Source organism: Dermacentor andersoni, chromosome 7, assembly GCF_023375885.2.
Source record: "Dermacentor andersoni chromosome 7, qqDerAnde1_hic_scaffold, whole genome shotgun sequence".
Lineage (NCBI taxonomy): Eukaryota > Metazoa > Arthropoda > Arachnida > Ixodida > Ixodidae > Dermacentor > Dermacentor andersoni.
The window spans coordinates 73,725,492-73,753,182 of NC_092820.1; the positions used below are offsets into that span (position 1 = coordinate 73,725,492).

Below are 27,691 nucleotides of genomic sequence, written 5' to 3' on the forward strand. Positions count from 1 at the left end.
CCTTGACACACGTCCTCTCACAGTGAGCAAAGTGCTTGGACCATGGCCATGCCTCGATTTTTTGCTAGACGCTGGTCTTCTGGACTGCCCATAAGTGACATAACGCGTTCTCCCTTTTCTGCATTGCGCTTCTTTTTTAACGAACATTTAATGTCGGGACCGTGTTGTCCGTGTATATGTATATATGAAAGGACCTGCGTGGATTCTTTCACTCCAATGTGATCAGCGACCATTCTCTAGGTACTTTCAGTGCTGGTGTGGTGTGCTAGCGATTTTCCGGTGCTATGATGTGGAATGACTTACCTCTTGAAATAAAACTTGCAACAAATTTTGACATAACATGTAAGCGCTACTTCCTGTCTAATCAAGAATAGTCTTGACCTTTTGCTAATGTATTTTTTCTTTCGTGTACTACCCTTCATTAGCTTATTCTTTTTTCTTTTTTGTATGTGTTTTGTCAGTGATGTATATCATTATGTGCTTGTTCATCTTGTAAAATTAGAGCTGATTGCTAATTAGTACCTATGCACAGCAACTATCCGTTTTAATACCCGTAACAGTTGTACAAAATCGCTAACCATTTTTGTATTGGACTCGTCTCTCGCCATTTCGGCTATCAGTCGAAATATTTCTGTATCAACTTTTCCTAATCATGTAATAAAGTTTCGTTTTGAATGATTGATTGGTTGATTGATTGATAGAGGCCCTCTTTGTGTGCTCGCGCTCGTGTGTGTAAAGTGCGCTTTCTTTTTGATTGTTGCTTGAGTAACAAATCTGGGATTTTCAATTTGGTGACTCAAACATAGCCTACATTCGTGCTCCTGCATTAAAAAAAAAAAACACGAAGCAAATAGCACCGTTTGCAACAATGCAACGTAAGAAACTCAAAATAGGCGCTCCGAAGCAGCACACTTACGCGTCGCACTGCTGAGCTCCCTTACGTGGAAACGCTGCCTAAAAGATATGGTCAGATAAGACCTCTCATCTGCACTCAAAGATCTTTCCCTTCCACACAGCTTGTACAGGACTTTGTTCCCGCTGCTATAAGCAACAAATGCAGAAGGGCTGCGATAACTAAGCAAAGCAACTGAGGTTCTCGCTCAGAACAAAAGATTTCGATTCAACCTGTCACGTATATATATAGCTTACCGACTCCTAAGTGCCCACAGGTGACACGTGGTGGAGTCTCGCCTTACCTCGAGACGAGATGGCCAGGGACCTCAAGGAGCTTGTGAACAACGTCGTCGAGGCAAACTCGCAGGATCTTTCGGAATTGAGTCGCTTCGTCTGGGAGCATCCGGAGCTCGCATTCGACGAGGTCCAATGCCACGACTGGCTCGCCGACTTTCTGGAACGACGCGGCTTCAATGTGACGCGTCGCTACCTCCTGGACACGGCTTTCAGAGCGGAATTCGACGCTCCTGGAGGGACAGAAGGTAGGAGCGACATAGGAGCTTCCGTCTCCGCTTGCGTGCATATGTGATTGAAATTTTTTTCTCTTGCATGTTATTAACCGAGCATATGCACTTCAATATTTAATGTGAATGCGCCTCCATAATCCCCAACTTTGGTACCTATTTGTGTGTGTTAGTAAAACTGTGGGAAGGCAAAAGAAAACGAAAGCCCCGTCATTTTTATTTTATATGACATATTTATTACATTTCCGCGCTTATTTGAGCGAGCCCGCCGTGGTGGATAAGTGGCTATGGCATTTTGCTGCTGCGAACGATGTCGACTGATCAATAGCAGGTCGCAGCGTCCGTATTTCGATGGGGGCGAAATGCGAGAATGCTCGTTTACTCAGACTCACGGGCACGGTAAAGAAATCAAGGATGGTCCGAAACGTTCCGGGTCCCTTCACTATGGTGTCCATCATATCCAATTTCTGCAGGTTCGGGACGTTGAGCCCCACAATTCGAACCTTCTCATTTGAGCCTGCTCCCCCCAAAGGCAGCGCGTCCGAGGTTTACACTACGCTCGCCGAACAGAAAAAAAACTGAAGAATAACAAAATGCTACACTCCAAGAAACAAAAATCCAGAAGTGTTGGGAAAAACGTGCCCAGGTGTCGTGTATTCTCACTTAACGAAATTTTCTGCTAACGCTTTTACAAGCTTAACGACGCGTTTTTTTTCTGATTTTTTTTTTTTACAGGGGCTCTGCAATTTGTCTCAGCAGAACAAAATTACCGACACATTGCGCAGCGTTTGGCTAACTTATACGCACCAACCTAGGGGGGAAATGTTCAATGTTGCTCTTTACTAAGAAGGAACAGCTAAACTAAGCCGCTCACGGGCAGTCGCAGGCCACACAACGCCGCCTTCCATAAAACACGACACGTTTTGAAGGCCCTTTCTGTGACCTTCATCACATGTCTGTTATATTTTACGCGGAATAGGGCGTCAAAGATCTAGTACTTTGAGCGTCTTTCTTATATCTTGATGATTTCGCAGTGCAACATGTGAAACGCTTCGCGATGGAGCCTGTCTTCTTGCATACCTGAAGATAAGAACGACAAAGATGTAAAACATTGTTTTCTTCCTCTTCATTTACAGACGTTGCTTAGAGTGGAGCCTATTATTGGCATTCGCTTAACATTGAGAGCACGAATCGTGGGAACACTAGGCAGCCTCCGCTTGTTCTCCTAAAGTAGTGATTACTTGAGTGGCTGAATGAATGAGTCGTCGCAAAATAAAGAAATGGCGCTTCCTAAAAGTTTCACGAGGTGATGCATTCGGTTCCCGATATCGGCGGCCGCACTTCGATGGTGGTGGGTGGCAAACATGTTCCTATGCGAACTTTACCCGGGTGGTCAAAATAAATTCAGAGAACTTCATAAGCGTTCGTCATAAGCCAAGTACATTGCAGCTTTGACACTTTATTCTTCTCATAATACTTAATATTGTTATGTGTTGCAGTCCGTTATGTGTTGCAGTCCTGTTGCGATCCATTCTCCAGTCGGAGAATGGATCGAGGAGAACTGGAACGGACCTATGACGAGGACGGGGCGACCAAGCTGATGCATTTTTTTCGCAAATGACGAAAGGGAGAGCGTCCGTGATGCAATGTAACAAAAAAAAAAAAAGGTATTCGGCGTCTCAGAGATCACCAGGCGCCCACCGGAGACAAAAAATAAAAAGTAAAAAAAAGGGCGCCGGCCGCGTCGAGGTCCGAGTGTCGCGTTTCGATCCCCGAGCACTGTATAATCGAAACAAAGATAGCGTTATAGCTTAAATAGGCTAGAGCTGGTCAGTTAAGGCAATGTCTCGAAGGAATGAGGCAGAAGAATAAGGGAAGACACAACACTTAACGTACTGTGGCTCTTGTGGTGTGCAGAAAGCCGATGCTCCTGATACTGACACAACAAATCATTCCGTCTTGTAAGCCGGTTATATGAAGAGAGGAGCAAGTGCGCACATCTCGTCATTCGCCGCACTACCAGCTCCGATAATAAGAATTTAGATATTTCAGAACGCTACTGTAAAACGGAGTGCTTTAGCAAGTTCCTGCTCTTTCTTTCTTCTTTACATAGCCAATGTAGTAAGCTATATACTAATTCGTATAAGTGAAAGCGCGCCCGTTCAAGCTTATGGGTTTTCCCCGAAGGAATGGCTTGCCCAGACGCGATTTACGCCTTGTGTGTTAATCTCCACGCAGGTACACAGTTCTGAGGCTAAGCCGGCTAAGCTATATTGCAGATCGCATCGTCATTACAGCTTCCTAAGCATACTCCGACAGCCGTCGTCACTTGTTCTGTGTCATGCGAAGCTCCGGCTTCGTTATCGCGAATGTCGCAGCTTTTGTCTGGAATCTGCGTTTCTCACCTCATGCGGTCACCGACCCTTTTTCTTTTCTTGAGCTGCTTTTGTTTGATACGTCTCTACCATGTTATCTTTTTGTGTCTCCACTCCCGGCTATGCTCTCGACAAGAGATTGACAGTACTCGTGAAATAAATAAACGTGCTCGCTATATTCAGAACCAGTTGAAGAGTTTCAGGCGAACCGAATGAATCGTCACTGTTATCGCTGAATACGCTGACCCATCGCGATGCGTGTCGTCTCCCGCGTTTCATGGAATGTTATCTTTGCCAAATACACAATACACGCAATATCACATACGTAATATCAGGTCGCCAACTCAAGAAACAGATCACGGTTGTTCAGGAGATATTACGTGTAATGCGTCCTTGCGATATCGCTATTTTTTTTATTGCCACACTTCAAGGTAAGCTCTCGACAGTAGATTGGCGGTAATCAGGAAACAAATAGAGCTGCTATCATCTTCTAAAACGGTTCAAGAGGTGCAGGCTAACCGAACGATTCGTCAGTGCTATCGCCGAATACGGTGACCCATTGCGCTGAGGGCCCTCCCCCGTTTTATCGTGCGTTTTGCGGCATGTTATCTTTACGCAGGACCCTGCGTGGCCTTGCTGTGCGAGTACGACGCGCTGCCCGATATCGGCCACGCCTGCGGCCACAACCTGATCGCCGAGGCCTCCGTGGGCGCTGCGCTAGCTGTGAGCGAGGCCATGAAGAACCACGAGGACATTCGCGGCAAAGTACGAGAACGCTCGTCGTCGTGACGAGGGATGGGTGGCCGAAAATGAATGAAACTCGGTGTCCTGGCAAAGCGTGAAATCGCGTGTCGAAGTGGGAAAGTGGTGGCGGCAAAGTGCAGAAGTAATTGTCGTGGCCTACGGGGTGTCCAAGCTAACGCTAGCCAGGCTTGTAAAAAAACGATAGAATGTACGAGTACGCGACTGATGGTATTACGTCAGCAGCGACGTACCGCGCCAGGAGGATCCTTTTTTTTCTTTCATAACCGAGCTGCCGATAAGGAAATTAGATTAATCAACGCACTCTTTAATTACTGAATTGTGTGCGCGAATTTAGATATTAAAGTAATAATTGCGTTTTAACAAAACCGATCCAATTGTTTCCAGTGTGTTACGTACCGCGCAATTATTTTTTCCCGCGTAATAAGGAAAACACGCGAAAGATGAAAACAGCCGAAGGATTATGCGTTCGCGTGCCTCGACACCAGCGATGCCAGAGAGAAGTGGTTGTTGTAGGGAAAGGAGGAAAGGCTGGCGCCATCTTCTGCAACCCTTGCGGGTGCACGGCTCAGCGCCAGCAGGAGGCAGGACAGCAGCGATGCCAGGCGTTACTCGGAAGACGCAACTCTGTCCAATGCTTGGCTCGGCGGTCACGTGGAAGAGGCGAGGCATCGGTATCGGTGTTGGGCACAGCAAAGTGCGAACTAAAAACTTTACCTCGTGAAACGCGAAGCCAACGCAGGGCGCAGCGCCACCGAGCAAGAGAAGAAAGGCATGGAGCAGAGTTAGTTCTTCCGAGCAACGACTGGGAACGCTGGTCTATTTGCATATTTCGTGCGTTGTATTTATGACACGGAAAGAAATAATTACGCGAGACATAGCACACTGAAAACAACTGAATGGGGTTTGTTGAAACGCAATTATTACTTTTGTATCTAAACTCGCGCCGTCTGCTCGGAAATTCAAAAAAGTCGTTAATTAATCTTATCAACGATCTGATTGTGAAACAAAATTATAATTAGTGTGGCACACCACTGCTGACCAAATAGGATTAGTTGCGTCCCGGTATATATTATGTTTCATTTTTAAGAGCTTGGCTAACGTTAGCTGGGACGCCCTGTATATTGGCTGCGGAATCGCTTGTTGTGTCAAATAACAATAATCAAAGAAAGCACGTTTATTGATTTATTAATACACGTAGAATGAGCTTTAGAGAGCCAAAATAATTCAGCAGCTGGCCCTCGTGTTGATTACGTTGAATACTAAGAGAACAAATTACTCAACTTATTAACCTTCTCTTTTTTCACCGACTGAACTCATCCGCAGTCACCAGGCGAACAGAAAAAAAGAAATCTTCGCCTTAAAAAGAAAATTGTGCACACAGCATCGACCATGATTGTCCATGTAAGCACGTAGGCGCACGCTTGTGGAAAGCTACTCGCAGTATTAGAGCGGTTGGATATGCATGTATTTCGCAGAGAGGACATTCAGGCGGCGCTTGTTGGTTCATTGCGTAATTCAGTAGAGACTAGAACGCTCAACCAGCCCCGTCTGCAGCGGTGCGGAGCCCACTCTTGCAGCCGTCGCAATTAAGAGGTGGACGGTGGGTCGTCTTTTCCGAGTGCTGACGTCACAAAATCTAAACTATCTAAACCTTCTGAGGGCCCATAGCACTCACCCGATAGCAGGCGCCGGCAAAGCATGGTTACTGCGCCTACACGCACAACTGCAGGCGAAGTTAGGAAAGGGTGTCTGTACACCACAGCAGAGTTCCGCATTCTCACTGTCGCCCGTTACCCCCACCCCCTCCCCCCTTTGTTTTTTTCGCCACTTCCAGAATAGAATTCGGATGTTTTAAAATTCAATGGAATACTCATTAAACCACTGCAAATATTGTATTTCGAACTCATGGGCTTTTGAAAATCACGCTCGCTCCAAAGGTCATACAAAGGCTTGTGTGCCCAGCAAATAAACAGCACGTGCCCTTTTCATCGATGCCGTAGTGTCGGCGGGCAACTTAAAAACCGCCGATCACGAAAACGAGCCAAAGAGCCGAGGAAGGCTATTAGCTTTACAAACAGACAAAAAGAATTGCTTTCAAGTCACTAACGTATTCAAGTCACATATTTTATCAGACGCAACCCATAGCGCTGCTCTTTAGGCTCCGTTCTACAGCCGAATAATTGATATCGCTGTCAAGAGACCGCAACCACGAATTTCCGTCTTTGGCTGCAGCGGAGCAAGTTAAATATGCTTCAACCTTCTAAATACGCGAACCTATCGACAGCTCGTCGTGCTGGGCACGCCTGCGGAGGAAAGTGGCGGCGGTAAGGAGCTGCTGGCACGAAAGGGAGCCCTGGAGGGTGTCGACGCCGCACTCATGGCGCACCCGTGTCCACAGGACATCCTGATGATCGACTACGCTGCGACCCAGCAGGTAGGTGTGTTGCGCAGGCGCGTCCCATCTACGAGCACGTGCCCATCAGGGCACCCTAAGACAAAGAAATGTTTGTTGCGTGCGCGTTTAGGAAATTTAGGAGTACGTTTACCTAGGTCAGTTCATTACAGGGAACCCTGGTCATGAGAATGAAATTCACAAAAGAATAAAAATATGTTGGATCGCATACGGCAGACATTGTCAGCTTCTGACTGGAAGATGGCCATGATCATTGAAATAGAACGTGTACAGTCAGGGCATTTTACCGGTGCTGACATATGAGGCAGAGACTTGGAGACTGACAAAGCAGCTTGAGAACAAGTTAAGGACCGCGCAAGGAGCGATGGAACGAAGAATGCTAGGCATAACTTTAAGAGACAGAAAGAGAGCGGTTTGGATCAGAGGGCAAACGGGTATAGACGATATTCTAATTGACATCAATATAAAAAAATGGAGCTGGGCAGGTCATGTAATGCGCCGGATACATAACCGTTGGACCATTAGGGTTACAGAATGGGTACCACGAGAAGGGAAACGCAGTCGAGGACGGGAGAAGACTAGGTGGAGCGATGAAATTAGGAAATTCGCGGGCGCTAGTTGGAATCTGTTGGCGCAAGACAGGGGTATTTGGAGATCGCAAGAGAGGCCTTCGTCCTGCAGTGGACATAAAACAGGCTGATGATGATGATGATGATGATGATGATGATGATGATGATGATGATGATGATGATGATGATGAATAAACTTGTACCAATATCAGAAACGCATACATCAAAGACAGCGAAATTGCGTTCGGGAGTTCTGAAGCCCTTCAAACATACCGGGGACTTGGTGCGGTAGCCCTGTGCCTATCATATTTCGCTGTCGAGCTTGCGGGCGCTGTTTCGATCACCGCCGCGGCAGCCGTAATTAAATTGGAGTGGAACGTAAAAAAAAAAAAAAGAAAAAAACGCTCGTGTACTTCCGGCTAGGTGCTAAACAACCCAATGTGTTCAAAATCATCCCGGAGTGTCCGACTACGGTCTCCCATCGCCTCGTTATCAGATCTTGATCTTCGCACGTCCAAATCCAGGATTCCGTTTAGTGTATAGTCCGCTCGAACGTAAAAACGTCAATGGGCCTCGACCGACTTCTCGTGTCACAAGCGTAACGGCCGGAATTTCAGGATGATCCACTCAGATAGCGGACGCTGGTCGATATACGGGTCAACGCAGACGCGAGCGATTGCCTGTGTGCGCTGTAGCGAGGACAGCCACTAAGATGAAATTTACAGTTTCCTCGCTGCCGCATTCGTCACAATCACCACTGCCAGCCATTTTGATGCGGAAAGCAAATGATTTTCCAAAAGCTACGCCGACCCACAGTCGCCGAAGTGCCGTTGTCTCGGTTCCGGGTCGTCCAGATGGAGGAATGAACGCGAAAGACACCAACTGACTGAGTCAGGTAACGCCACCAGAGGAAGTGTCACGAGCAAGAAACGCTGTGACTGTGCTATTCGTGCCGACTGGCATCATGTAAAACCACGTGCGACTTGTACAGCGCTGTGATTACTTGATCAACAGTCTCAGCTTCAGTGGTCACCTACGCCTTGATTTTGAAATCAAATATCTATGATCGTATTACTTCTTTTTCCCACCTATTGTTTATGTTTACTCGTTGCCTAATTCTCTTGTATTCAATTTTATTTAATTTTTCTCCCAAGTAATCTGAATGAGCACGTCAGGCTTCCGCTTCGTTAAGCTATAACATGTCGCCTCTCTCGTCGGCCACAGTTTGCAATGGTGTATAGCTCTATCGAGGACAGTTGGGGCGACTACGTCACGGTGAGCGCGGCCGCAGATTCGAACCACGCACCCTCCTTCTTCCAATCCACACAGTCCCTCCCGGTCCTTCCCATGCCTCCATACGCACCAGCCGCATGATGAACGATAATTCTTTTTTGCATTTATGTACCTGAAAAGCAGATTTGGGCATTACTAGTGATGGGGGGGGGAGGGGAGGGGGGGAAGACAAGAATTGATAAACAAAAGTGTTAACAAACATATGTGTAAGTGGAACATTAAAACGGCATCTGATATGCAATCTGTATTAACAAAAGCAAGAATGAGATAGATGCCAACATCGAGCTGAATTAGTCGCAATCATTTACCGGAGGAATGCTTGAATGAGAGTATTACAGCAATTCACAACAATATTACAGCTAGAAATCACAGAAAGGTTTCAACAATTTTCTGGTGTGTTAATGAAAGTGCAAGTGCACTAATATGAATATAGTGAATTTCTTTATTTCCTAAAGTTTCATGAAGTTAACTTTGGAATGTTTTATGGTCAGTTATTTCGGCTATATGTTTAGGAAGACTTTTAGATTCCGAAATGGCTAAGTGAAGGAATAAAAACTTACGAAGTTCGTACTGGCAAATGGAGGTTCAACCTTACAGTCATTATCAAGTCGTAGGAATTTCTTTTCGGCGGACAAGATGTGTACCTGTGAGGAGGAGTCAGGGTGGGCATAAAACTGGCGGAAGAAAGTTGACCAACGTACCTTCCTTCTAGTCTGCAGTGGGTGAGGCCAATGCCATTTTCTATTTTGGTGGTACTTCGAAATCGGGAATTGTTGCCTGAAATAAAGCGGCCTCTGCCATGTTCTGTAATGATTCGAATTTGTCAATAAATTGCGCCTTATGTGGTCGTGAGATAAATGAGGCACGCTCAAGTTTTGGGCGAAGTACGGCAGCGTTCGCGACAAGTTTTGTATCACTGTTAGCATTATGAAACGTACGATGACTGAAGCTAAGGGTTTTGCACGTCGAAGACAGTACAATTTACATGATAATGACAGGACAAAATAGGAGAATGATGGACGCCCAAATATTTAAAGCAGTCCCAGGTTTCTAAAGTTTAACCATTTAGTTTGTATTCGTGCATCAATAATTTCACTGTGATTGGTAAATCTCATAAGGTCAGCTCTGCTACTTACACTTAATTACAATTCTTGACGACAGGTTACTTACAGAACAGACAGTCTTGGAATACCGACGTGAACTGTCGTCGCACCGAAAGTCGGTCAAGGCTTTGTTGGCCTTTTGACGTGGCAGTGGCCTATTCGAAAGAGTATAATTATCCCATCCCGTCCGAGCATTTTGTCCCGCCTTTCTTTTTGTCCCCGCTCTTCTTTCCGTCTGTACTTCCCCTTTCCCTTCCCCTAGTTCAGGGTAGCAAAGCGGAGGCTTTAACGTTGGTTAACCTCTCTGCCTTTTTCTCACTTGCATCTTTCGCTCTCTCTGAACCCGATCTTTGAATCGTGTTTGAATCATTTGGTAATTTATCAGAATCAATATTAGCTTTTTACGGGGCAATACAAAACGCAGTTGTCGTCATATAGCCGTATTTCTGAATCTATATCCTCATGAATATTGTTTACGTAGATTGAAAGTAGAGTAGGTTCCAAAACTGAACTTGAGGCATGCACCGGACTAAATAAGTTGAAATGACAAACGGACGTCAATAATTCCAACGGCTTGTCGCCTGCTGCTTAAGTAGTCTTCGACTTACTTCATTACTTGTTTGTCAGCATTGATCCGTTTCAACTTGTATGTTAAATGGTTATCGGGCACACGATCAAAAAGTTTTAGTCCTTGGCGCTCTTTGGCCACTTCTGGCCATTGCGCCAATAAACTCCAATCATCATCATCATCATCATCAAAAGCTTTAGTAAAATCTTCAAATACGGTGTCAGTGTGTGTAAGTTCATAGATATTGTGGTGAATGTCTGTAGTTAGTTCTAAAAGCTGGTACGCACACTACCGGCCTCACTGAAAACCATGCTGGTTGGCAAACAGGATGTCGTTACTAGTGGTGTATCTTGTTATTTGAGAAAAGAGGACGTCTTCAAGTAGTTTGCATACGACAGCCGTAAGGCATATATGCCAGTTCTTCAGTTCGTTTTTATCGCCTGTTTTATATACGGGTACCACACATGCCAATTTCCAGTCCTCTGGAATCTCACCAGTGAAATTCCAAATTTTACTATATTGTCAGGGATGACAACATCAGGTCGTCAACAGCAGATGATAAACGTGACGTCCCTGGCTAGTCAGCAGTCCGATTCTTGCCCTGATAGCGCCATTAAGTCGATGATCGCTTCTGACCTAACACCTCAGCAGACTCAACCTCATTCTGCTTTCCTACCTTGACATTTTCGACATTAGGGGCCGTCCCTTGGGCCAAGCCACAGGCGTGACTCATTTCACAAATACCGGCGATGCGCTTGCTATTTATCGTTGCCCACATCGGGTGTCCACTCGTGAGCGTGAGATTATTCGAAGTGAAGTTGACTAGCTGCTCGCGAAGAACATCATCGAACAATCTTTCAGTAGCTGGGCATCACTTGTCGTGCTGGTAAAAAGAAAACAAGAAAAAAAACGGCACATGGCTATACTGTGTGGATTATCGGACCTGAAGAGGAAGCTTTAGTTCCGGTGCTCCTATCTAAATACATGTCAAAGGAGAATAACCTTTTCTCGGCAACCACTTCAAAAAACTTGACGAGGTTTGTTACATTTGAAAGAAAAACCTAAAATCCAGGGACTGTTGGTTTCGAATTTTTGATTAAGGCCGTAAATATTTTTCTAGAGATTGGAAAAAATCGCAAATATTTAGAATACTAAACTATCAAGTTTACAACTGCGTAACTAATCAATGAAGAATTATATCACAATTCTGTGTATTGCATCTCATAGTACATGCAATCTGTTAGCAATCTGTAAATACTGCTTTTGCAGAGCCTTTGTATACAACGTTATGAATTAACGTAATATATGAATTGACATATCGAATTTGTCCACTTTGAATTATCTAATAAATGCAGTTTACAGAAACGTAATATTTGTTCTTGACGGAGAACTATTAATTTGTAAACATTGTGCTCCTACTTTTTCGAAAATTTGGATTTTTGAAAATTTTAAACGCAAAATTCAGGCCCTATATCGAAATTCCGCTTCCAACGGTCACTAGAATTTAACGTTCTCTCTCAAATGCAATAAATTTCTTTAAAATTGGTGCAGGGGTTATCTCGGAAAAGCGTTTTTGCGCTTTACATGTATTTGAACAGGCCGCGTCGGATTTGGGCCCGAGCTAAAGCTCCATTTTAACAGAATTACTAAGAATGGCGTGTACAATTGCCACACATCAATGATGCTCTTGATTCTCTGCATGGTACCGCGATTTCTCCTCCATCGACTTACGCTCCAGGTACTGGCAGATTGCTGTGGACAATATGGATTGTGAAAAGACGGCATTTGTTCCACATGGTGTCTTTTACCAATTCAAGGTCATGTCGTTCGCACTTTGTAACGCTCCAGCCTCCTTTGAGAGCATGATGGACTCTCTGCTCAGAGGCTTCAAATGTCCACTCCGCACTACACATGTTCATGCTACTTTAGCGACGTCATCGTTTTTTCATCAACTTTCGAGGCCCACATAAAGTGCCTCTCAGCCGTCCTCGACGTTTTTCGTCGGGCCGGACTGCAGCCAAACTCGTCCAAATGTAATTTTGGCTCCCGCCAAATCACAGTACCTGGCCATCTCGAAGGCGCTAATGGCGAACAACGAAACCAGGGAAAAATCTGCGCAGTCAAGAAGTTCCCTGTTTATAGATCTGCAAATAATGTCCGCAGCTTTATAGGACTACGCTCATACTTCCGCCGCTTCATAAAGAATTTTGCGCACATAGCGAGGTCACTTATGAGCCTTTGAGGCAAGACATGCCCTTTCCATGAGGCCCGGAAGAGGCTTCTGCGTTCTCGCACTTCATTAGCCTCCTTTTCCGTAGCGATAGGAACGCACATCGACCGGTGTTTGTTGACAAACTAGCTGGTTCTGTTGCAGAGATCCAAGGTGGTCAAGTTTCCGTTACAAGCTTCCCGATTTTGGTCAACTTTTAGCATATGCATTGAAATTCTCATTGAATTTCTGTGACTGTCATTTGCTAGAGTTTTGTCATGTCTTTTAAAAAGAAGCAATGTCTTTGGAGTAAGTGCGCCGACTGCCTTTTCTGCGCTCTTTTATGCATCGGAATAGTGAAGTCCGAGCTAAAGCATATTGTTCAGGCAGGAAGTTGTTATTGTTGTTCTTGTGGCCTCAAGTCCTGGTCCATACCCATGAATTGGATCGGCCACACTGGAGATAATGAAAAGAGCACACAACGAATGACTAAAGGGCAAAAAAAAGGAAACAATGACAAATGAAACTTGATGCACACAAAAAAAGAACTGATGGGCCCAAATCACAAAAAAGGAAGTAAATAAATAAATAAATTAGCCTACCGTCGGCACCTCTAGGAGCGTAAACCTCCAGACACCTTAACGAATCTATGCAGAGCAGTTATACTAGACCCGTGGCTCATGCCTAACTGAAAGGCACGAAGGGACAACAGGTCTGATGTCGTTAGAATTAAACCCAGATCGCCAATCAAACGTACACGAAACATTTTGCGGAGGGAAGAAAAGCGGCAGCCCGAAAGAAGTAAATCATCAATTGCCTCTAGTTTGCTACAAAAAGGGGAGATGTTAGCTATAGAGAAACTAGATATATGAACGTAAACATTTAGGCGTGGCACACTACAGTGGAAGGTTGGTTGTCGTGAAAGGGTTTCGCTCGTGTTCCACGGGAACTGTAGGTGTCAGAAATCATCAGAGGAAATCGCAGATAATTTATTATATTTCAGAAACAAAAGACGTTTAAATCAAGCTCCTGTAATAAAAGAAGAAAACATTGGAAGAACATTTAAAACCGAACCATTTAGTGACGAGGATGCGAGCGAGTCAGCGGACTCATTTAACAGGATTCCACATTGCACGGCTACTCAAACAAAGCGGACTTCAGACAAACTGGACGGAACAAGTGTCAAAAATATATTCAGCAGATGCGACAGCTTAGCAAAAGGTAAATGTGAGCAATCCGAAAGAGCATCTGTAATAATTATTTCTGAGGTCTAAAATTTTCGATGGCCGAGATAACTGCCAGACATCCTGCCATAAATATGGGGGTGTAATCAGACAGACAGGGAGCGAAAGAGCCCCTAAGCTGAGTGGAAAGGATGCAGAATCGTGCCTTTTATGCACTTTGAGTTGCGTGCCTAGAAATAACCGAGCGATTAGGAAATTCAACAGGTATCTCTTGAAGGAGATCTCCAGAAATACGCGATGGTAGATATTTTGCATGGTTTGGAAGATTATTATACAACCTCAACTTAAGGTGTAACGAATTGGAACGCGGAGAAATTGGGCACCCAGAATAACATGAACTTCTGATATCAGCGACTGAGCGCAAATAACCTCAGGCCATCAGTAACAGCACCAACGTGTTAGGAAAAATAATAGGGTGAAGTGATTAAAACGGATTGCGAACGAAAGAAAGGTGTACCGCAGAGCTTCCGAAAAGTCGGGACAACTTACGCAACCGCTTTGCATAGAAGTTAAATGCGTACAAAGTAAGAGGAGTGTCAGTATTAAACGTTGCTTTACATTTCGGAGGACCCAGTTATCTAAAGGCCAATATAATTGCCACAAAGTCTTCGTTCTCAACTCTTCCTTTTCTTTTACTCTGCTGCAGCTGGCACTGCGCTTCAAAGGCAAAGCAGCTCATGCAGGTGCGACGCCCTGGGAAGGACTGAACGCTTTAGACGCCGCCGTCGCAGCCTACGTCAATGTCAGCCTCCTCCGACAGCGTCTGAAGCCCACCACGAGGATTCAGGGTGTGTGCACAGTGAAGCGCTCGTTCGCTTAGCCACGACTGCCTGACCGAGTGGCTTAGAGGCTGCGCGCTGCGTGCATTTTCTGCATCCCTTGTTCCACTAAAAGGCCACACGTTAGTGGAGTGGTCGTTGCTGATATTATTGCGCCTCTTCGCGTGCCTCACTGACGTTCCCTTTCCACAATAACGCCCAATAAGGATGGTATTCCCATTTTTTTTCTTGCAAACAATAAAGAAAAGAAGACCAAGGAGAATTGAAAACGCAACCTCATTGGGTAGCACGGAGCGTTCCTTATCGCGATGAGCAGGGTGACTGCAGAGCACGCACGCTTCGTCAACAAGAGCGTTAGTAGCGACAACTTGAGACCATTGTGCTTCCCAAATACAAGCCATCCGAGACATCCTCGCGTCTTACAGCTCTTTTCTTAGTGGACAAGAACTAAGTGAAGGTTGCGTTGGAGCTTCTGAGTCATTTACGCTTTAGACGCTATAGATGAGTCGCAGTCACTCATTGCATGAGAGCCCGACTGAACATGAGACTTCGCTTGAATCGAAGGCCGCTTCGCAGCCAGCTCGCGGACGGCCAGTAGAAACTATTCATTCGGGGCTGCAGAGACGGGCCAGTCCTTAAATATGATTTTGCGGGAAAATGCACAAGATGTTCAGTCGTTAGGTTAAGCGCGCGTGACCGCAGTGCTCAGAAGAACGTACAATACAGATGTCGCTGAGATTCGCATTCTTCCTTTTATTTAGTTTAGGTGTAGGTAAAGAATAGAGTCATTTGCACAACAGCTGGACCGAGAGCCGAAGGCAAGTAAATGCCCGTTGTGGATAGTTAATAAAACTGTAAACGCACAGTAATGCCCAAGATCACCTACTCTCGAACTTCAGAAATCGCAGAGCATATCAGTGACAGATACGAAAAGACCAATTATGGTAGCCTACCTAAGTATAACATACCATTCAGTGATGCAGACATAAAAAAAGAAGACCGCCGCAGCTGCTCGCTCGCACGTGTCGGAAACTCTGGGCGCCTTGTTGCAGCCCGGTCAGCTGGATAGTCAACTGCGTAACTGCAGAAGGAGACAGACCTGTTGGAACACATCCTCTAGGCAGTAGCTGGTGTTCAATGGCGCTTACGAATTCATAGATAGCAAGGGCACCCTGATATCTGATGTATTTTTTGTTTGTTTTGTGTGCAGGCGTCCCTATTGCCAATTCGGCTCGTTTAGAAGTGGTATATTCACTTTCTTGAACGCATCGGTTTTGCCTTTTTTTCTACATGTTGTTCGCTTCTTTGTCTGTTTTTGCAGCAGGTGACACTTTCATGAAAAATAAAGGGCCAGTTTAATTTGGCTTTGGTTCGCAGCAAGTTTCTGGCACAAAATATAGCTTCGTGAGCAGTCTTTCGATGCAGTGTGAGCAAAGCCGGAATTTTGAAGCGTTCTATGCCTATTACATTGCTTTTCGCATTTCGTGTAAGGTCAGAGAGGCACTTCAGCCGCGTTATCAAGGGGCTCTTGTTATCAATGTGATCAGTTGGCCTGGAGACACGGATAACAAGTGTGACGTAGAAATGAGAGGAAGGAACAGCTGAGAATCCGCGAAAATTTGCTGTTAGTGCTCCTTCCGTACCATTATCAACGTGTTGCGCTGTCTCTTCGGGTTTGCGACAGACAATGCAGTCGCTTCCAATCAGCTTATTTGAAGGCGATGCTTTATGATGCGGGTGGGAGCGCACTCATGTGGTATTTTTCATACATTGTGAGGTTTTTTGCCAGTGGGAAAAAATTGTACGCCATTAGTACGTCACTCAAAACACTGCAGTGAGATGTCATATTGAGGTGCCTACAAATGCCTCATTGACACTTTGATAATTAGGACATTACTTCTCGAGTTAGATAATTAATGGTAATTGTCGAATTAAATTTCAGGAACGAAATAATTACTGGAGGCTACTCCACTGCACTGGAAACAATATGCACTAGGTTTCGTTCGAGTAACGCAGCTGCTATTTTTTAACGTTTTGGTGCCTGATAGTCGGGGAACACTGTATAATTCCCTCAGTAACCGAAATGAGGCGAAGGCGAATTCACTCGAAATCAGAATGGACAGTAGTCATGCGCAGCAGCGCTTATGTCGAGACTCACAGAAAAAAAAAGAGAGAGAGAGACAGAGAGAGGCTGCAGTTTCGCCGGAAAGGCGAAGCAGTATTAGTGATAGACAAGTATGCGACAATTACGCGAAGGAAGATTACACCAGCGAGAGGACTCGGGCTGTGAAGTTGAACTGTTTCCTACTATGAGGTCTTGTATATACGCATATAACGCCATCACTTCAGCGCTCAATTCTTCGAGGTCACACGAAGTTTCGTCAAGTGCGATATATATATATATATATATATATATATATATATATATTTAGGCGTGTGTGTGTGTAGGTGTGTGGGTGGCTGAGAAAGCTGGTCGAGCCCCCCCACCCCCCCCCCCCCTCCCCGGAAAAATGAAAAGCCTCCGCCTATTATCAGCCGCATACTTTGATGCATCCAAAGCCGGGTCAGGCTGAATCTCAAGAAGGGGACGGGACAGTATCTCCGACAATGAATACCGGCCTAGGCAAGCACGTCTCACACAGAGGATCGCAATAGCCCGCCCATCCGTGAAACCTCCATTCAGCCGGCATTACACACCAGGGAATTTGTGACAGGCGATGGGCGAATCCTTCAAGGGGTCATTATTAAATGTGAAGTCGCCCTCCAATGAACGCACACTAAAAGAGATAGTCTAGAAAGTTGTTGATCCAGAATGCTGCCCTCTTACGCGTAGATGCAGCATGCATAAGGTCCACCATTTGGTACTTATAGGGATGGGGTGCTTGTGATCCTGCGTCGGCTACTCGGCTACTCAGCCATCTAGTGGAGTAGCTCTCCGCATTAACATTTGCCAAGTCATGCCTACATCGACGCACGCTCGCTCGTGCCGTCTTGCGCTTTAGTGCAGAGAGAGAGAGAGAGAGAGAAATAGAAGATAATAAAGGCAGGGAGGTTAACCAGACGCACGTCCGGTTTGCTAGCCTGCACTGGGGGCAGAGGGTATGGGGATGAAGAGAGAGAGAGAGAGAGAGCACAGTTTCACACACAGTTGAAGGTTCGCACCAAAAACTGCTGTGTAACTGCACAGTGTGGTGTGGCTCGATGAGTAGCTATACTCGCGGACAACTTTCAGTGGCTTTGAAGGGAAAGCTACGGAGGCAAAGCGCGAGCAAGTGAGTGCGCGTCTGAAAGGAGTCGCGCGTTTTCATCCAGGTCAGTTTAGGCTGGAGAAGAGAAAGCGTAAACATCTTATTAGGAACAGTTAAATAAGACAGAAGTCACCGTTGAGTGTAAAGGCTTACTTATTTTGCGGTGTTTCCCTTCCGCGTCTGCGGAAACGCGAAACCATCGCACGTGGAAGCTGCGTCGACTCAGCGGCTGTTCCGAATATAGTTCGCTATAGTTCTAAGCAACCAAAAGGCACTGTCAAACGCTGCCGGACTACTTGGCGCGGTGACACATCTGCAACAGCCACGCGCCCGTAGCTTTCCCTTCATAGCTACAGAAGGTTGTCCGCGACTATAGGAGCCGTATTTTGAATGATCCGCCCTCGCTTCTGCTTGACTTGCCGTCAGGCGTGTGCCTCACTGCAGGCTAGCTTAGCAAGTCAAAGTCCAAGGAATGAAATAATAGTGGGGTTTTACGTGCCAAAACCACTTTCTGATTATGAGGCACGTCGTAGTGGAGGACTCCGGAAATTTCGACCACCTGGAGTTCTTTAACGTGCACCTAAATCTAAGTACACGGGCGTTTTCGCATTTCGCCCCCATCGAAATGCGGCCGCCGTGGCCGGGATTCGATCCCGCGACCTCGTGCTCAGCAGCCCAACATCGTAGCCACTGAGCAACCACGGCGGGTCAAAGTCCAAGGAAAGTGATGTCACGAGAAAGCTATCAGGCGGAATGCGTCCCCCAGCACCAGCTAGATTGCACAAGGCGTGTTCACTCCGATCCATGACCTCACGGTACCTGGCCCGAAGTTTCCATTGCCAAGGCTGGCGTGTCGAAAGCGGTGACGTCAAAATCAATTTTGCTTACTCGGAAGCATCCCCCATTGGATTCTATGGCGGTCGGCAACGATAGTATAACGTCACGGATCGGAGTGAGCAAACCAAAAAAAACTATCTAGGTGGTGTTGCGTCTCGCGATTCGGCAATGGCTCGAGTGTTTCATTTTGCACCACACCTCAACCGAATGTGTACAGGCCCCTCATTAAAGCTGTATAGACGTAGCTAAATTAAATCAGTGCAGTGCTTGGCTGAGCTTCCCTGTAAAGTAAATCTCGCGGTCAAGCAGCTGGCTCAAGAGATGTAATTCCTCTTCCATTCTGCTTCACTATAGTCGGAGGCAGCCTGAGAATGCACTGGCACATTATTTCCTCTTCAACTTTTTTATTAGTACTTGTATCAGGAATTTGTTATTTCAGACGAGCCAACCAGTTACGCACGGTCATTTGTTTCTCACGTGGTGGAGGAGAACTTCTTCGGAGTGTGCCTACAAAGGCTGGCAGGTGCGGCATTTTTGGGAACAGAACTGCAACAGCGCGGAAACAGAGAACACAGTAAGCAGACACACACACGGCGCTCATTTACAGCCATGTGATTTATCGCAAGGATCGCTGCATGTAAGTTGAAATCCCTGCAGTACGTCTATACTGTTCTAAGTCAGTGTTACGTGTGTATCGCCTTACTGTCGAGATTCCTGCAATAAGTCCATATGGCTGTTATTCAGCGCTGTGTGTACGCTCCCTCACATTTTTTTGCTGTGTTTTAGCGCTGTTATAGTTACGTTTCCAAAAAAAGAAAGGCATTAGAATTTTGACGTCTTTATGGAAATATGTTCTGGGGCGCGGACATAAGGAAGGCGATTGCGCTGCTGTAGAACACAGCTCGTACTGATTCTAAACTTGTATCGAGTAACTGGTATAAAATCGAAGTAAAAGTACTCTGTTCGCTTCTTACCCTTCTTTTTGGCTTCATAGCCTGGGCTGAAAGACTCACCACTTCGGCCTTGCAGGCATCATCACTGAGGGCGGCAAGTACGTGAACGTGATCCCCGAGGACACGGAGATGCGCTTCAGCATCCGGGCTCCGAGCACTGAGGAGCTGGTCGAGCTTCGGCGGAAGGTGGAGCTTTGCTTCCAGGCGGCTGCTGACGCCACGGGCTGCACCCTGGACATCGAGAGGCAGACATCGTACATGAACGTCGTGCACAACACCTCCATTGCGGAGACCTACCGGAAGCACGCCCACGCTTTCGGTATAACCACTTGTTCGGTGTTCAGCACGTTCGATTGTGCCAAATCTCGAATGAGTGCCCCGCGTTTGGGAGCCAACTGTTAAGTAGCTGAAAGGTTTTACATCAGGTATCATCATCCTTCATTAGTTTAGCGATTTGGCGAATCATTTTTGTAGCGAAGCCTGTGACATACTGCACTCTTCGCTAAAATTTCGTATCCGGTACCAGTGAGTGAGTGAGTGAGTGAGTGAGTGAGTGAGTGAGTGAGTGAGTGAGTGAGTGAGTGAGTGAGTTAGTCGGTCGGTCGGTCGGTCGGTCAGTCAGTCAATGATGAACCAATCCATCAATCACTGCTCAAGCAGGAAAAGTTGCGCTATAGCTGGTGTCCTGAAAACAACTAAAATTTGCACACGGATATTAGTAAACACCTGTCTAGTGTTGCTTTGTCCATTTTAGCTGACGTTTGTCACAGGCGCAGTCACAACTCCGGCGCTGCAAGACGCTTCAGAATCTTAGTAGGTGAACTGCGCAATGGTGGACAAGGACACAAACGGGACGAATACGAGTGATGTCTTGGTCCCGGCTGTGTCCGTTTCTGCGTTTGCGCTCTTCATTTACTAAGATGAGCCACCAATTAGGCCAATTAGAAGCGCATGAGAATTTGGGCTCCCGAAGGCGTTGTCGTCGTGCCCGTTGTTTTCATTCATAACGCTGTCTTCTCACGGTCCGCAGTTGTGCGTGCCACTAGCTCAGTCCTCCTCCTTATTTCAGAGCGCGAATCTTAGGTTCCGTTCCTGCGGCGAGCGTCGGTGTAACCGAGCGAACGAGCACAGCAAACGATGAAAGCGAAGGCAAATCACAGCGGGGACTAAAGAAGGGAGGAGGAAAGGGAAAGAGGAGAAATGGCGAAAGGGTGAGAAGAAAGGCGTAGTACGGCGACGATGGCTAGATGGCGCCAGAGAGGCGCGCGTCGTCTGGGAGGTCTGTTGGGGGCGCCTGCTGTGAATCGTGCCTTCGCGTCACCCATGCGCAGGATCTCACGAGCTCCAGATTAGCGAGTCATTTGCGCCACCCTTCACTCCGTTTGCAACGCGCCGCACGAAAGAGGCTGTCCGCGCCAGTCGATATGCCGCGAAATGAAAACACCTACACAGCTGCGCTCAAATTTCGCATTAGGGAGTACCATAATCGTCAGTGAATCTTTTACCTTCTATACCTAAATCGGCAGGTAATTCTCGATATTTTTCTCGAGTTGGGATTTCCCAGTCACCAAACGAGGGCCACACACCCGCGTTCTGTGATGGAATAAGTGAGCTCCGCGACTAATGTGGGGCGGCTGGCGTAGGCGATGACCCAGTGGTGGCCATGCTGGCGTTGGGATAGGGTTACGCCGATTCCAGCCATTAGTAAGAACATGGTTAGAGTCGCAATGGTGCAAGTGGGTAAAAATTGGAAGAATCGTGAAAAGGCTGATGAGATGCCAGAGCGTGGAAGCCACTTGCGGGCCCCATGAAAAAGGGGCACTTTGCCTCAAAAGCGCAGTAAGTGGTCTCGCTATGACTGCGAAATACTGCGCTAAGCGGCGGGAGTACGCGCGTAGTCGGAGGATGCTGAAGGATGCTGATGTTGAAGGATACAAAGCGCCCTTTGTAGAGCTGAGGAAGAGGGACGTTCTTGATGGTGGAGATGTTCCTCAGGCCCGGTTGCACACCGTTAGCGTTTGCGAGATGGCGAGGTAGTCTGACTTGGTGGCGACCAAAATTTGGGGGACTTGAGCTTGAGTGCCTTTTTTTTTGGACCAAGACGACTGGCGACGCCCATGGGCTATAAGATGGTTCAGCAAACATCTTGGCAAGCAACTTGCCTACTTCACCTTGAATAATGCGACGCTCAACCACGGACACTCGATGCAAGCGTCCATGGACAGGAACGGCATCGCTAGAATTTTTCGATGTGTCACACAGGTAGCTTGGCCTAAGTGACAGCCGCTGAAGTAAAAAAAAAAATATCGGGGTAGGCAAGGCGGTGTCGCGGTAGGCAAGGCAAGAAAGACGCCGAGGCGCCGCCGTTGTGCGTTTCCGCTGGACGGCGCATGCGAAGTACGCGCGCGATGCTTTAGCGCGAGAGGCACCCGGAAACGTGGAGTGTCATTTAGCTGCAATCACGGCAAGCAGTAGTGGACGTATCACACCAACACTACTCTCAATCGCCTCGGTGGCGGATAGCGAGGGTCAGCATTGTACCAAGGCCTTTTAATACTCGCCTCGGTGGCGGATAGCGAGGGTCAGCATTGTACCAAGGCCTTTTAATACTATAGAAGAACATTGGTTGTACGTTCCGTTACCGGCACGAGCGTTTTGCTAACGTACACTAAAAGCACAGTAGTTTTCCTGCTCAGCTGTGTTGCTGTGTCATTGGTCTCAGTGGAAAGGGCCCTAAAATTATCTGGGATTTTAGTGGGCACCGAAGAACACCAATGGTTTGCCGTGTGTCCCGTGTGTCTTCAGTTACGGCGCTGCACTTCACCCCAATTTTTACTCCTTTCCCAACAAAAATCTCTATCTTCCTCGGTTTCGTGCGCCATCGAGATGACGATGGCGACGACAACGATGACTTATTGGCATCCCGTTTGAAAAGGGGCGGTGACAAATAGTCCCCCATCCTGCTTGACGCAATCAGGTGCGACGACTGCGATGCTACCGGCGGCGCTCTTCGTCGCGCCAACGTTGTGGAACACGTGACGGACGCATGGGCGCTCTGCCTTCTGGCCAGCAGGAAATTACATTGCGTGGTGCGTCGCGCCAAGCAATTTTGCACCGGTGTCTAGTGAGAACACCGTTTGAGCATTCCAAGCGCTACGCTATACTTTGCTGTCACTGGGAACGCTTCGTCCTTTTCGGGAGAAAAAAAATTACCAGCTTTTTCGGTACAACCGCCTTCGGGCAAAATTAGTTCTACACATTTACTCGTGCACGGAACGCAATGGTCTTACGAGGCGCGCCATACTTTCTATTACGAGCAAACTGCCCTTTGAGTTTGCTCTAAACTCCATCTGGGAAATCCTTCGGATTCGCACTGCCCTGATATGTAACAAGGAGGTTGAAAAAACAAAAAACAAAGGAACAAGCAGTTTCGCCCGAAGAGCGAAGCACTGACTGCGACAGCAAGGTTTAGCGCCCTGCTTGAACTTCAATGGACGCTGTTCTAACTATCGGCATGGCCGGCTAACGCGGACGCGATATACTTGGTGCGCTAAAATTTTTGGCGCCCTAAACAAGATTTACCACACTGCGCAGGGCCTGTAATGATGTAAGGATGTAATGTCCACTACAATGCCAGTAAAGAGCCGCTCCAGTGCAGTTAGCTCGCTTTGACGTTGGGCCTCTGTTATTGTATTGCTATTCTAATAATAAATAGACGCAGAAAATTCAAGACAGACGGCATGCGCTGTGAGTGTTATATTTCATTACATGTGTTTGGGGGCCACCATTCTGAATATTCTGAGGAATAACTTAATCAAGAACGCAAGATCTGGTATGATCAACTTTAGAGGTGTAATAGTGCAGCAATGAAACCCGCATCTACAACATGACAAACAGCCTGGCATGTCATACAGGGTGTCGCACGTAACTTGAGCCAAGATGTTAAAAAAACGAAAAGCGCGTTGGAAGCGAATTAAACCGAACGCGTACCGTTCGCACTGGCCTCCAGTAACTCACCCAATCTTTTGCTCTCCCCCTAACTCGTTCATTATATAGCTTATTTAACCAACTTTTTAAGTATTGGCTGAGTACCCCAAGTATGACACGCAAATCTGTAGAGCACCCCTTCAGAAACCACCGATCGAGTTGTTTGTTGTACGATACGTCTCACGTACTCATTTCTTCCGGGTTGCAAAGAAAGCCCGCGAAATATGAAAAAAAAAAAAAAAAAACACGTGACGGAGCGCTTGCGCACTGCAGTCGTGCTGCTCTCAAACGTGCACACTCTAAAAACAGTTGCACCATTTGGGGTGTATATTTGCCACACAACAATAATCGTCACCTATCTTTCCCGCACTTGCTTTCTTTAACGCTGCGAGCCCGGTACTTCCAAGTCACGAATGGCACGCGCGTTACCAGCATGACGGAGCATTCTCGACAAGAAAGTAACGAGCGCAGCGTTGTCAAGAAAGCAAACGCAAGCAAGACGGATGACGATTATTGTTGTGTGGCAAATCTACACCCCAAAGGGTGCAACTGTTTTTAGAGCGCACTGGTGAGTGCACCCTCTAACCTTGTTCATCGAACACACGCTTGAGAGCAGCACGATACCCTTGCGCAAACACTCCGTTACAGGGCTTTTTGCAGACTTCGCCGGCTTTCTTTGCAACCTGGAAAAAGAAATACATTGTAATATGAGCCATAATGGAACTCAATTTTGAAGTCAATTCGCGCAATTATGTTGAATATTTAAGTAAGAATTGTTATTTCTCTTACAAGTAATAGGCGCATCACCGAGTAACTTGCTGCACCTAAAAAAAATCGAAGCGTTTCCACTCTGTGAATATTTATTTCGAGGCTTTTCGCTTCCGCGTTTGTAGAATACTCTGTGAAGTCGCACAATCGATACTGATAGCGGCTCAACCTGTCGAAGTGTCCGAATTGGAACGCGCTTGCCCACAAAAAATTCATAAGGGCGTTCTATGTCGCCTGTCGATGCATACGTCCGTGGCGTAATGGTTTTATTAGACAGTTTTAGTTACACGTACGTAGAGGCTTCACGTACGCAAACGTGAAAAGCCTACGTGCCTTACGTGCACGCCATCTGAAACGCTTTTAGCTACACGTACGCTACGCACGCCAAGAGGGACCCCGTAGCTACATCTATCGGGAAATGTGAACACGGCGGTAGCCAATTCAATCCTGTCGCCGCGTTTCGATGCAAGCCGACTGCGCGCGCGCGGCCCGCTATCGCTTGTTCGTGATCTCGCGGAACTCCCGCGCGAAGCTGTCTACGTGCGCAAGAAACGCACGCAAAGAATTGAATCTCACGTACGTCCGTGAGACGCGCGCGCGCCCGCTACGTTGTACGCATGCGCACTGCTGACACGTAGAAGCTCTACGTACGCAAAGCCTCTACGTACGTGTAACTAAAACTGTCTATAGTCGCGATTCTGTGCCGGCGGATGATTTCGGTAATGTTTATTTGATTATTTATTACAGAGTACATTATTGAAGATTATTTACAATTCGAAGAGTCGTTTAAAACGAGAAGGACGAAGTTTAGGCAAATCTATGTACTTCCCATAATTCCCACGCTGACTAAACCACCCCGGTTGCAGCTCCCGTAGACACTAGTGCCATATTCCCTCCAGTAATTATCGTATGAAGTTATGTATTGGGTGTTTTCTTAGCTTTCCTCTTGCTACGCCAGGCGTAAGCACAAGCCTTATTGGTTTGCTTTGCCTCCTCATAGAGGGCGCGGAAGTTCTGAGGCACGGACATTAAAAAAATGTACGGGAGGGTAAACTTATACAGCTCCGCTGTAAGAAACACCGAGTGTAGCCTGCTCTTGATTAGTAGTCGTCGCTGTTTTGCAATTATATTCAGGAGATAAGCAATGAAACGGTAAGCATTTACTATAATGGCGAGATGACACATGTCGCGGGGCCTGTACGTAAGAGTATCTATCTATCTATCTATCTATCTATCTATCTATCTATCTATCTATCTATCTATCTATCTATCTATCTATCTATCTATCTATCTATCTATCTATCTATCTATCTATCTATCTATCTATCTATCTATCTATCTATCTATCTATCTATCTATCTATCTATCTATCTAAAACACCTCGGGGCGTACGCCATTCTGTCCTGTTCCTTATCATAGGCGTGTCCTTCGTGGACGACGTCGTGAAGAACCTGCCGCCATCGGGAGGTGCCACGGACTGCGGCAACGTGTCGTACCGGGTGCCCGCCATCCACCCGTTGTTCGCCGTCCCAGGAGCCGAGAGATCGACGAACCACACGCGAGGTTTTGCCGCCGTAGCCAAAGCCATGGACTCCCAGCCTCCCACGCTGAGGGTGGCCAAGGTCCTGGCACTGACGGCGCTCGATCTGTTCACGGACGCCGAGCTGCTGCGCGAAGCCAAGCGGGAGTTTGCCGCTCTGCAACTACCACCGGAAGAAGAGCTGCAATCCGCGCTTTCATGAAATGAGAGTTTTGTTTAGCCGCTACGCATATGTTTTGGCGCAACCGCTTTAAGCTGCATTCACGCCGACGGGTCGATCCGCTGTACAGTTCACTTCGCTGTTGCACGTGGAAACCGCGGTTGAGCTGTGCCACCATGGAGGAAGGAAAAAGATAGGAAGGAACATCACGTAAACGCATCCAGCCTTGGTAGGCGAATGTTCCGCGGAGCCCATACATTTGCTCAGTTGTGCCCCAACACGTGACCTCTTGCGTCGAGATCACGGAGCAAGAATCGCGATTTACTCAGACGTTTGGTTCCCAGCAGCAATGTCATTCGGTGCGCGCTGGTTCGGCTACCCTGCCGTGGCTCTGCCTGCAGAGCGGGAACACTAAAACCAACCACGCACTTTGACGTGCGATTGCGTGTTGGGCCGACAGGCTTGGCTTCAATAGCGTTGCGGCATGCTCCCTCCTGTTATTTCCTTCCTCCACGGCTGCGACGAATCTTGCCGTAGTCAATGCTCGCCTCCAGAGTGCTGCGTCATGCGGTCGCGCCGCGGACCACGTCACGTTCATCTTCGGAACGGGATTGGCTGTTTAGTCAGTCGTTGCCGTGGTTGGCGTGGAGCCCACGCGCGCTACTCCAACCTATCGCCGCAGTTCTCTGGCTCCTCGGTGCACTTGTTTAAACACCTGGTGTATGTTCCCAAACGATGCTCCTAACGTTTGACGGAAATTTAATGACCGTGTCCTGTGCATTTCATGCTATGAACGAGCAAGCGACGCATCCCCTTTCCGGTTTCTCCAGCTCCCGGCGATTTGAATACGAAGCGCAGTTAACTTACCGAAATTATCGAAGGTCCGCGTCATTTCCTTACTGACACGTGGGATTACACGCAAAGAAAACAGTATTTAAGTGGGCAGCAGGGGTCAGAATACACGCATTTCATATGCAATTGCTATTGCACATGGCGAACTAAAAAAAGAAAAAGAAACAGGCGCTGTTGGCAATAAACGTTGAAACATTGTGTAAAACTGACAGTTGCAGTGGTCTCACTTGCAGCCTTAAATCACGGATTTTGATGAACTTGATCATGACGCATCTGTTTAAACAAGGAGAAAAGTTGCTTCGCGAGTTCTTCCCACCGTCTCTGTCCCACCGTCGCACCGACGTTTGACGAAAATAACTTCACGCAGCACTTGTCATGCTGCGAAGTTTATGAAGCTTTATAAATATACGTGCTTTCTTATGAGGTATCCGGCGAATTTTATAGAAATTTTATTTTCTGGAACTCCTAAACCTTCCGCGCCACTGCGCCACCGATGTCGCCTGTTTCATTCGTGAGTTCATGTTTCTGAAGTTTGCTTCCTTGCCTGCGAGCATTTTTGAAACTGTGGCAGTAATTAAAGCTTTGAAAAAAAATGACTATTTCATTGTCG

General features: G+C 46.9%; 1 protein-coding gene and 1 long non-coding RNA gene across 3 annotated transcripts in view; one reads left to right on the forward strand and one right to left on the reverse strand.

Annotated features, from left to right (window-relative positions):
• LOC129385741 (uncharacterized) overlaps positions 1-1,286 on the reverse strand; it is a 59,988-nt gene extending 58,702 nt beyond the window's left edge. The window contains exon 1 of one of the 2 annotated variants that reach the window (XR_011895712.1): positions 1,197-1,282. This is a non-coding gene — a long non-coding RNA (uncharacterized lncRNA). Of the gene's footprint in view, positions 1-1,196 lie in introns of both variants that reach the window. The other variant, XR_008613272.1, reaches the window with a different exon arrangement.
• LOC126534285 (xaa-Arg dipeptidase-like) lies at positions 1,052-27,691 on the forward strand. The gene is made up of 6 exons (XM_050181557.3): positions 1,052-1,436; positions 4,413-4,558; positions 6,843-6,992; positions 14,604-14,745; positions 19,851-20,093; positions 25,949-27,691. Exons 1-6 carry the CDS (start codon positions 1,208-1,210, stop codon positions 26,269-26,271), a joined length of 1,233 nt encoding a protein of 410 aa, XP_050037514.1. The 5' UTR covers positions 1,052-1,207; the 3' UTR covers positions 26,272-27,691.

What these genes read in the sequence shown, in the direction of transcription:
- LOC126534285 (XM_050181557.3), top strand. Translation starts at nt 1,208, where the DNA reads ATGGCCAGGGACCTCAAGGAGCTTGTGAACAACGTCGTCGAGGCAAAC. An exon ending in ACTACGCTGCGACCCAGCAG is followed by an intron (nt 6,993 to 14,603) that starts GTAGGTGTGTTG and finishes ACTCTGCTGCAG; the next exon opens with CTGGCACTGCGCTTCAAAGG. An exon ending in GCCCACCACGAGGATTCAGG is followed by an intron (nt 14,746 to 19,850) that starts GTGTGTGCACAG and finishes TCGGCCTTGCAG; the next exon opens with GCATCATCACTGAGGGCGGC.